This window comes from Trichomycterus rosablanca, chromosome 6, assembly GCF_030014385.1.
Source record: "Trichomycterus rosablanca isolate fTriRos1 chromosome 6, fTriRos1.hap1, whole genome shotgun sequence".
Lineage (NCBI taxonomy): Eukaryota > Metazoa > Chordata > Actinopteri > Siluriformes > Trichomycteridae > Trichomycterus > Trichomycterus rosablanca.
The window spans coordinates 28,888,447-28,900,535 of record NC_085993.1 but is presented as its reverse complement, the minus strand read 5'-3'; the positions used below and the strand labels follow the sequence as shown (position 1 = coordinate 28,900,535).

General features: G+C 40.3%; 1 protein-coding gene across 2 annotated transcripts in view; it reads right to left on the bottom strand.

Annotated features, from left to right (window-relative positions):
• agap1 (ArfGAP with GTPase domain, ankyrin repeat and PH domain 1) overlaps nucleotides 1–12,089 on the bottom strand; it is a 286,707-nt gene that overhangs the window by 22,446 nt on the left and 252,172 nt on the right. For both annotated transcript variants that reach the window (XM_062997658.1, XM_062997657.1), the window contains 3 exons: nucleotides 5,932–6,086; nucleotides 4,281–4,371; nucleotides 3,962–4,184 (listed from right to left, as the gene is read on the bottom strand). In XM_062997658.1, the coding sequence (XP_062853728.1) occupies nucleotides 3,962–4,184; nucleotides 4,281–4,371; nucleotides 5,932–6,086 (469 nt within the window). The remainder of the gene's footprint in view (nucleotides 1–3,961; nucleotides 4,185–4,280; nucleotides 4,372–5,931; nucleotides 6,087–12,089) is intronic.

Sequence of the window (12,089 nt, the reverse complement as noted above, 5' to 3'; positions counted from 1 at the left end):
TTACACAAAATGACCAAAACTAAGTGGACACTGTCCACACTGACCATGAGCTTATTGGACATCCTAATCTGAAACTGTGGGCACTGTTATGGAATTGGCCTTCTTTGTTCAGCTCTAACAGCCTGTTCTCGTCTAGAAAGGTTTTCCACAGCATTTGGAGAAGAGTTTGTGGGAATTTGTGCCCATTTACAACATTGTGCCTGACCTCACAAATGCTCTTTTGTCCAAACAGACACAAATTCCCACAGTTACACAATTATTATGTTGTGCAATGCTGAGAATATAATTGAAAGTAAATGCAACAAAAACTTTACATTAGTTATGGTGCCAAAAGTTTAGCTTAATCTTATGTGAGTAAATAGCTGAATACATGTCCAGTCAGGTAAATTACCCATCATTCACTGTACACACAAAATAGAAACATGACGGTATGACATTCATGACAGACTTTCTAAAGACTCTCTTCTCTGTTACAGCAGTAAGGTGCTGGTCAGAAGCCATTAAGAATGGTGGACTAGGTGCTATTGACAGTGCAGAGCGATGGCTGATCTGCTGAGCGCCGTAGCTCGGGTTAATTGAGATAGTATTGACCCCTGCTGTAATCTCTCCCTCTCACATGCGGCGGCACAGAACTCCTCGTACATAAATAAACGGCTACATGAGGAACAATAAACGCATTAGCGCATCGACGCCTAGCATCCGAAAATGCCGGATCCATAAGGAAAGATTTTCGGAAGGGGACGAGTAATTAAAAGGTGCTGCTGGTGAGTAATGAGGCCGGCGTGAAACAGGGAATCGATATTCCTGTGGCCGACAGTCAGCTCTAATTTGTTATGATGGCTGGTGGGGCTGGACCCTCGTGGACAGTAATTATATGGGTATAGATGGAGGGGGAGGTCGAGGAGCGCAGGGGGGAAGTTTGGGAAGTCAGAATAGACAACCGGGTGTCAAGAGCTGGTCGCAAAAAGAAAGCAGGAAGAAATGAAGATAATATTGCAATATACACAATATGACCAAAACTATGTGGACACTGTCTAAACTGACCATGAGCTTGTTGGACATCCTAATCTGAAACTGTGGGCACTGTTACTTCTATTGTTCAGCTCTAACAGCATGTACTCATCTTGGAAAGTTTTCTACAAGATTTTAAAGAGTGTTTGTGGGAATTTGTGCCCATTCAGTCAGAAGAGCATTTGGAAGTTGGACCAGACAACCTGCCTAATAATCAGTCCATGTTCCAATTAATTTCAAATGTGTTTGACAGAGTTAAGGTACACCTGTTACTAATAGGCGTGGCTAAAACACTTGAACTCAATATTTAGACCAAAAGTATGTGGACACCCCCATTTATAAAATGTAGGAACTTCAGCCTTACTTATTGCTAACAGGTGTTTTATATTAAATACTAAATAAATTACAGGAATCCCCCACTATTTGAAGGTTCGATTTATGACACTTCACTTAATGTAAGATGTAGATTATTATCTGGTAGATAAAACTACACTGTACACACGTGTTTTTGCTTTGTATAGGTCATCCATGTGTTTGACATGCTTGCTGTTGAACCCCAGTGGCCTGCATAGAGCCCTGACCTCTACCTCATTGTACAGCTTTAGGATGAATTGGAATGTTAAATGGAACCTGAGTCTTGTGGTCCAACATCAGTGTCTGGCCTCACAAATGCTCTTTTGACTAACTAGACAAAACAGCCATAAACACACTCCAAGATCTTGTGGAAATATGTTTCCAAAAGAGTGAAGACTGTTAACTGTACTGTTAGACAAGGTGGGGATCAACATAAGTTTAGCCATATAGTGTATGAGTGGAAGTAGAATCACCCTAACCCTATCAAACACATTTGAAATGAATTGGAACATGGACTGAATATTAGGCAGGTTTTCTGGTCCAACATTAGCGCCTGACCTTACAAATGCTTTTCTGCCTGAATGGGCACAAATTCCCACAAACACTCATTGAAATGCTGTGGAAAACTTTCCTGAATGAGTCACCAGGTTGGATGTTTGGCACAGGAGGACAAAGCATGAGGAATTATATTCTCACCAGATACTGAGATACTGCCTTTGCAAAACTGGTCATTTCCCAGATATTTCCCAGATTTTACTGACCACTAATAATACAGTAGTCCGACTTGTGCTTTTACATGCCTATATATGGTGAAAATGTATTATCCAAAACAAAAGCATTTAAACTTTATGGCCACCTGAACACTGATTTTACTTTAAATATTGCACTTACTATTTAGCCTGAGTTTATGCCTGAATAAAAACAGAACCAAAAGTAGGGTCCCCATTTCTTACTATGAAGAATGCTAAATAGAATGTCCTAGTAAAGCTTTTATCATGAGTAGCCATCATGGATTTAGTATTTAGGGATTGTTAGGCTGGAATCACATGATACGTATCTATTGTTTCCATGGAGTGAGGCGGCGCCTCTTACCTTGCCTCTGCGCTACCGCCAATTTGCTGTGTTACTGGTGATTTTTAAAGCTTGTCGCTGTGCTCAAAGTTGAATCTGACTGAAATTTGACCCTGAAATTTGTCCGCTGACCTTTTCAAACACTGCCAATGAAAGGAATTGTTTATATGACGAAGACTGAAGCCAAGCACAGACATGGCGGAGAGAAACTGATTCTCACCGTGTCACCCTGAACCCTGAACTGTTTCATTTAACTTTAAATTAGAAGTGAGGTATTGTGGTGACTAGTGAGCTGTGAAATTGGGAGAGCAGGTCTTCAATATGATTTAATGATTTTAAAAGTTTCATAAAGCCACTTTATTCTTTTACTGTTTTTTTTATCTTCTCAGATCTTCCTTGTATAAACTAAAATACATTTCACACAAAACTGCATGTGACTAAACTGTCAATACTGACAGGCAATATTATCAATATTGTTTATTATATAGTGTTTATTAAACTTGGTGCTCAGTGGCACAGGCAGCAGAAAACAGTTTTGCCATGTACAATGTTAGTTGTTAATGACTTACTTAAAGCTAGATTTATTATGGATGCATTGTGTCTATGAGCCAAAGATTGTGTAAACGTGGTGCATCCGGCAGCATGTGCACCACATTGCGAATTGCCAAACATCCCTATTTTTATTATATTTTTTTATGCATTTCCTCCTGATTTAGCGTAGTTAATTTGTCTTCCACTGCTGGGGATCCCTGATTGCATTTGAGCAGGGTATATTTCCTGCTCACGCTTCCTCCAACTTTAGCGGACCCTTTCTTTTTCACCCATGCACTCTGCATAGGCGCCTCTATCTGCTAATCATGGTTCTTACACAGCGTTAGAAGACCCCACCCACTTAGTCCGATCATCCCGTCCTAGCAGACACGGTAGCCAATTAGTGTCTGCTGCAGGCACTGCCAACTATGCCCGCTAAATGGTGCCCAGCCGACCGGTGGCAATGCCGAGTTTTGAACCAAGAGTGCAGAATCTCAGCGCTGGTGTGCCACCTGGGCGGGAACATCCCTATTTTTGGACTTTAACAAAATGGAGTAATCTGACCGATTTACATTACATTTACATTTGCACTTGTATCCAAAGCGACTTACAATTGTGACCGCATATGATCTAAGCAGTAGAGGGTTAAGAGCCTTGCTCAAGAGCCCAACAGTGGCAATCTGGCAGATGTGGGGCTTGAACCTGCAACCTTGTGATCACTTGTCCAGTACCTTAACCACTGAGCTACCACTGTCCCACATGACAGGAAACTAACCCTGTATTTTCATGTGTGTTTCCATTTTCAGAATGGACTGGTTAGTGAAAATAAATGAATGATGCTTTGATCTATGTCAGTTGCTGTTCCATTAAATACAGGGATCAGGGAATCCCTGTATAGGAACAGTGCAGTATCACACGCTCATGTGACTAAACAAGTTCAAATGAGACAGCTATTCCATAACAAATCAGCAAAATAGAGGTTGCTTCGTCTTACCTGCTGGCATCTGGGGCGAGCTTTAAACGTCCCTGCGCGTTGGCTTCCCACACACTATTTGCCAGGTCATTGCCGATGGCTGACATGACCTTGATGAGCTCGAGAGGCCACTCATCCAGGTCAAGAGAGCGCACTCGGGACAGGTGGGTGCCGAGGTTACGGTGGATCCCTGAACACTCGATACATATCAAAGCACCCAGGTTAAGACTGGCCCAATCAGGATCTGGAAAAAGAGGTGGCGAGGGGAAGCAGTTATTTTTGAATGACGAGTTTAGTTGCTTAATTATCTGTGATTTTAACAATACAGGTGAATACTTACTTTGTGCTTCACAGTCCACACAGCGCGAGTTTCCTCTAATGCTCCTGACTGACTGCAGTGCAATTGCTTCAGACTGGCTGGTCAGACGTGACTGTGGAAACAAAAAAATACACAATGGGTTTATTTATTTACTTTTTCACCTCTTTTCTCCCAACCTATTTGTTTCCAATCCATCAACTGAAATACCTCGGCTGCTTGCACTACCACTTCGCAGCTTTGTCTTTTTCTTTACAGTTTAAATGCACAATTACAACTGAATATAAAAGGTAACAAACTAGCTTGTCGTAAAAGAAGGCATACTTGATTTTAGTAACCACCAAAATCTACTGCTTATATGAGGTGTCCAATCTAGTTAATCTCTCATTAGTGTCATTATTATCAGCATGCACTGACCTGCACTGTACAGTGTCTTGGTTTGTATAAAGCGAGATTTAAAAGCACAGAAAAACAACAGAAGCAAAATAAATAGAATGGAGGCACTCAGTAAAAGGTATTCTGAACATCAACCAGCCATGGCCTGAGGCGTAAACACAGCAAGCGGCTTGAGAGATGATGCTGGAGCTGGGCCACATTAGCTCTAAAGTAATTGCTATTTGTAACCGTGTGTGTGTTTAGGTTGCTGTAATAGTGACATTTTTAGCTACATTGGGCAAAGCGGCGGTGATATTTGTGCCAAATAACTTATCATCGATGTACATTACACAGCCATATATTAAATAAGCATTTTTATTGTACTCAATTTCCAGATTTTCGTGGCCCATGTTTTCAGTATAATGGTACAAACTATTTAATGTCTATGTATAAAATGTAGTTTACTGAGATATTCTTTTTCTTCTGTAGCTTAAACAAAAAGTCAGCTGTGTTAATGGAAATGAGTTGGTTTTAAGGTATGGTTTTATATGTATAAAATTCAGATGTACATATAAAATAATTCATAATGACCACACTACCACTCAAAAGTTTAAACAAGTCAAACAAAAAAAAGGCTTTGGATTAAAACTATAATGATGTACCTTGAGATGTTGTAATACTTGAGTTTTCCTCTGGGATTAATAAAGTGATTCTACCTACCTACCTACCTACCTACCTACCTACCTACCTACCTACCTACCTACCTACCTACCTACCTACCTACCTACCTACCTACCTACCTACCTACCTACCTACCTACCTACCTACCTACCTACCTACCTACCTACCTACCTACCTACCTACCTACCTACCTATCTATCTATCTATCTATCTATCTATCTATCTATCCAGTAAAAACAAAGAACCTTTAAGGGAAAAAAACTCATATTTATATTTAAATTTCACCTCAACTGCCACTTTTTGCCTGGATAACAAATGTGCAAATTCATTGATTTTTCTCAGGCGATCACCCTGAGCTAGCTAAGCTGTATGAATTTCTATAACAGAAAATACTCATTTACATTTTACCTTTTCAGCATTTAGCAGACACTTTTACCCAAAGCGACTTACACAATGAGCAATTGAGGGTTAAGGGCCTCACTCAGGGACCCAACAGTGACAACTTGGTGGTGGCAGGGCTTGAACTGGCAACCTTCTGTTTACTAGTCCAGTATCTTAACCACTGAGCTGTGAAATTAATGATGGCAAACTGTCTTAGATGGTAAAACTGAGATAATACCTTTTGCTTGCTGCTCTCACAGGACTGCAGGCTGGCCAGGATCTGACTCTCGATGGCCTGTACCCAGGCATCACGTTCCTCATACGACGTTGCTTCAAAGTGCCACGTCTGGCCCGTCAGAGACACGATGATGAACTCAAAGTTCTCCTCTTGTTCTGAAAGATGAATAAAATAACTTTAACTTATTGAAATGCATTGAAATAAGATATTCAGCTAATGCTTCATCTTACACTATGTTGTATATTAGTCGACGAGAAAGCGCATCCACTATAATAAATCCAGGTTGTTTATCAAAATAAACATGAAAAATATATAACTGCTGAAATGGAAGGAAAACCAAAAAGTATTAATACCACTGAAAGTTGCTAGGGAGCTGCGGGGAGCTGGAAAGATCAGCCGTTTCATACAGCGCATGGCCAAGGCGTTAAGGTGCTTTTTAAATGCTATGAAATAGTTAAACCAAGAAAGCACTGTCTGCCAAGGTGCATGCAATACTTATGTTTAAAATACCCATTTTTAATATAAAAAATTTATCTGCATCAGGCCGCACACAGAGCGAATGAAGGACGCTGCTATAGTCGGCAAGCTGGAGGACTGTGTCTCAAAAAGCAATCTATTCACTATACAGTATGCTTAAAATGGTAACCTCACCATTCTTAAACAATCTATTTAACACACTTTTTAGTAGATATAGTGCAGTTTGGAACACAGCAGGTAGTTTTATAAGAGTCCGCTTTTTTAAACATGTGGCTTCATTACTTTTAATAATACGATGTTCTGAGAATCTGACTCTTCCAGCAGGATGTCTGTCCCACAGTGCACCTGTTGGCTGAGAAACTTCCTGTCCTGCAGGACTGCCCTGAAGCCTCTGATCATAATAATCAACTAATTACAGACCAGACTCAAATCACCCAGAAATCAGAGACTAGCCCCTGAGCAAACATGTCCCTCAACGAGGTGCCATATGGATCTACTAACAAGGGCCTGGTTTAGGTTAATAGGCCAATCAGAAGTCAATAACACAGGAAAATGTAGGTGGGTGGGTCAGTGTGCAGTCGGGGTTAGCAGCCTTTCTGTTGGGTCTATGAGTTCCGAAGGACATAGGGAGCCTATTTAGCAGGGAAGAGGGTCACATTTGGAACGCGTTTAAAACAAAAGGGCATTGACTAGGTGCAGAGGGGGGAATGGCTGACAGGGGCACGCAGATGGCCGATCGAAGGAATTCACATTGATGAGACCTTGCAGTGTGTGACGTTCAAAGAGAACCCGGCAGAAACATGAGCCCTAGAGCACAGATCACACACTTTACACACTCTGTTTATAATTTACTCAAGAAGGGGCAATTACATAATGAAGAGGCAATCAGGCCAGTGTTCCTGCACCTAAGCACAAGTAGTTTTCCCTATGGAAGTAGTTTTCCCTATAGCAGGTTGAGGCATGTGGATAACAAGGATTCTTTAAATCTCATAATACAATGTTGATACGAGGCATGGGTATTTTTAAACACATCCTAAAATTTAGTTTAAGAATTAACAGCATTTAATACAAAACGAAAAGAATGATGATTTACACACATTAACATGTCTCAAAAGACATGTTAATGTTATCTTATGATTTTCGGAAGCAAATAATCTATAGTTTCTTTGATTACTTTATTATTTAAAAAATTAATTAAAAAATTTAATAAATTTCATGTGCAGTTCCCTCTTTTAAAGTAAAAATGTAAATTAATGATTAACCCAATCTAAATATAAACGCTGTTTTGTGTTAGTAGGCATTAATGGGGTGTGTTATTCACCTTCCAGTACAAATTTACACAAACAAAGTCTTTTAACCCTGTACTTGAAAATCTTTACAAAAATATGTATGTATAAGCATGAAAATAATTAAGCGGGGGGTTTTCAATCACTATTGAGATGAAAGGTTTCATAAAATCAGAAAACGGTATGGAAAATGCAAATAAAATACAAATGCAGTGTTCCTTACATTTACTTTGACTTTTATTTGATTGCAGACAGTTTGAACCTGAGATGTTTTATGTTTTGTCTGCTCAACTATATTTCATTTGTTAATATACTTCCATTACTGCATTTCAGGCCTGCAACACATTCCATAAAAAGTTGGGACGGGGGCAATTTAGGGCTAGTAATGAGGTGAAAAAACTAAATAATTATGTGATTCCAAACAGGTGATGTCAACAGGTAAGTTGGTACAAAAGCAGCATCCAGGAAGGGCCGAGTCTTTGATGAGCGTGAGAAAATGATTGAAATGTTTAAAAACAACGTACCTCAAAGAAAGATTGGAAGGAATTTGCATATTACAGTGCATAATATTATTAAACGATTCAAGGAATCTGGAGGAATTTCAGTGCATAAAGGCCAAGGGCGCAAGCTTAAACTAAAAACATGTGATCTTCGATCCCTCAGACGGCACTGCATCAAGAACCGCCACTCAACAATAGCTGACATAACCACATTACTTTGGATTACTTTGGCAAACCTTTGTCAAGCACTACAATACAGAGTTACATGCACAAATGCCACTTAAAACTTTACTGTGCAAAAATGAAGCCTTATGTTAACCATGTCCAGAAGCCTGAAACACTAAATCACTTGGTATCCTCAGTGCCAAAACAACTTTTAAGTGTGGTGAAAAGGAATGGCAACATTACAAAGTGGTAAATGCTTTACTGTCCCAACTTTTTTTGGAATGTGTTGCAGACCTGAAATGCAGGAATGGATGTTTATTAATAAATGAAATGAAGTTGACCAGACAAAACATGAAATATCTCAGGTTCATCCTGTCTGCAATTAAATAAAAGTCAAAGTAAATGAAGAAAATAGCAGACGGGATAGGTGCACCAGACAAGATTTTCCAGACTACTACTAGAGTCATGATAAGAAAGCTATAAGAAAAGCCATTAGTCACTCAAAAGGAGCTGGTAACTACCAAATCATCCCAGCACCAAAACAGCATTGTAGAACAGTATTGGCCCAGATACAAACACTCTGTACTGATTAGTACAACTCAAATATCATTATAGTTTTATCTGTGACTGGTTAAAATTCAATGTGATTTGATTTTTTCTGTATTGACGAGATTAAGACTGTGCCGCCTAATACATAGCAAATATTCCAATACAATCTGATTTTTAATAAGAATCATGTATATGAATCATACATCTATAATTCCTTTGCTGCTTTGCCTCTGTGTTCACTGTAAACTGTGGGTCTTTGATCAATCATCCTTCGGGATCAAAGGGACAATTAGCCGCCTGCTAATCTGCACTCAATTTAACGACACTGCACCTTTAGAAGTGGCTTGAAGGTATAATTTGCTAAAGTTATAACCTCATATTGAACCAAAAACATAGTTTCAATCGCAGGCTGACTGGTATAAGCTCTTCATGCCTCGCTGACCTCAAGCCCAACAGACGCTAGAAAGGAAATAAAGGAAGGAGAAACGTTGAACATTGTAACAATTCTGTTAGAAGCATTTCTCGAGGCTCAGGATCACTGGAGCATCACATACTAGATCGGGTCCACCCATCAAAGGCACGGGGCCCTCTGGGGTCAGGCGTGACATTCCCATCCTAATTAAATCGCGCTGCTTTTTTTTTTTGAAGGACGAGGGTAGGTATGGGACAATTATGGAAACCAACAATCCAGAAAGGCAAGATACACAGGCATCATTTAAAACACACCCTCCCCCACTCCCTTAAGCATGTGGAACGCGATTAATAGACCCCAAAATCACAACAAAAGGGCATTAGTCTGTATACCTCCCATAGCTGCTTGTTTAAAAAAAAATTTTGAATGTGGTGAATGGCTAAGTCATATCTGCTGTACTATACACTAATTCACATACACCGTTCAGCCATAACATTAAAACCACCTCCTTGTTTCTACACTCACTGTCCATTTTATCAGCTCTACTTACCATATAGAGGCACTTTGTAGTTCTACAATTACTGACTGTAGTCCATCTGTTTCTCTGCATGCTTTGTTAGCCCCCTTTCACGCTGTTCTTCAATGGTCAGGACTCTCCTAGGATCACTACAGAGTAGGTATGATTTGGGTGGTGGATCATTCTCAGCACTGCAGTGACACTGACATGGTGGTGGTGTGTTAGTGTGTGTTGTGCTGGTATGAGTGGATAAGACACAGCAGAGCTGATGAAGTTTTTAAACACCTCACTGTCACTGCTGGACTGAGAATAGTCCACCAACCAAAATTATCCAGCCAACAGCGCCCCGTGGGCAGCGTCCAGTGACCACTGATGAAGGTCTAGAAGATGACCAACTCAAACAGCAGCAATAGATGAGTGATCGTCTCTGACTTTACATCTACAAGGTGGACCAACTAGGTAGGAGTGTCTAATAGAGTGGACAGTGAGTGGACACGGTAATTAACAACTCCAGGAGCACTGCTGTGTCTGATCCGCTCATCCCAGCACAACACACACTAACTGAGAATGATCCACCACCCAAATAATACCTGCTCTGTGGTGGGCCTGAGAGAGTCCTTACCATTGAAGAACAGCAAGAAAGGGGGCTAACAAAGCATGCAGAAAACAGATGGACTACAGTCAGTAATTGTAGTCACATAGAGATCAATATCACGTACGGAAAGTCATACACTGCTGTTGGTGATATCAACCATCTCTCATGCAAATGTCTGAACCAGCCAGTAGAGGTTACAAATGCAGCAGCAGGAACTTTCAACCATTCCCTCCCTCAGACACAGCCAGGACATTGTTCCAGAATACTGGCCTGTCGATAGCACAGCTGAGATTCAACTTTGAGTTCAAGAGGGCCAGCACATTAGACCTGTGTGCCATCTGCACACCCAGTCAGCTGTTTGCACTGGAGCAGATTTTGTGTTCACATCTGGAAGTATATTCCCTAAAAACAAGAAAGTTCTCTCACACTGTAATTTTAATTATAAATCAAATACTAATGACTAAAATGACATTATTAATTTAGTCAAAATTACAGAACTCATTTAGCAATCTACTAGACGAAGCAATACAGCCAGGCATGTATACAGAGACACATAGTCCCACAGTATCAGCATCCCTGTCCAGGAAAGCTTTAAGAAGCACAGAGCAATTTGTGATCTGACACAGGCAACCTTTACCCATAAACCCATTCCACCTCTCACAATGTAACCTGCACAAAGGCTACAGGCATGGGACACAAGCAGAACAGGGTGGGGGTGCAGAGCTCAGGGACTCGACGCCTGGAAACACAAATTAACCGAGCGAAATGTCAAAGCACACAGTATTGCTTTGTGACACAGGTCATTAATTCCTATATTATTTGCACCCTTTTACAGCATTAATAACCTGGAAAATATTACACCAGTTGTTCGCATCTAGAAAGAAATATGTATTCATATTGAACAAGTAAATAAAAGTGGCAGGGGACGTCGTGGGGGAAGGGGAGGGGTACAGACAGACGGACAAGTGAGGCCTTGAAAAGAACCTGTTTCTTTTGTACTGCCCACTAACCAATGGCATTAAAATCCTGCTGGGGCCGATCCTTGCCTACCCTGACAGTCTGTGAGGAGTTTTGCATGTCCTTTCTCTGTCTATGTAAATACTTAGCCACCCTTCCAATCACAAAGAATATTAAACGAGGACAGGTTCCTGTGAATGACTAATGGGTGACTGCTGTTGAGGAGACCTGTCCTGACGTTTCTGAAGTAATCTTCTGACTTTTTTTTAGCACTTTCCAGAGTTCCTCGTAGATTTAAGATATTGAGGTCTGGACTTTGTGGACAACAGTCCATGACTGTCAGTCTTTTATCAGCTGTGTTTGCTCCTAAATTAATTTCATTGCATTAGCAGTGTGCTTGGGATCACTATCATGCTGAAAAATAAAACCATTCCCAATCAGGCGCTTTCAGAAGGAATGGCGTCCTGAATTAAAACCTGTCTGTACTTCAGGATTCTGATGATTCTATTACTTTGGACAATTTCGCCAACACCATTAGCAGAAATGCAGCCTTTGCATCATTCTTCACATATTATTGATGATTAAACCCAAAAAATTATAATCTAAAAAGTCATCTATATATAGATAGATATAAATATACAGTACAACGAACAGCCATAACATTAAAACCACCTCCTTGTTTCTACATTCACTGTCCATT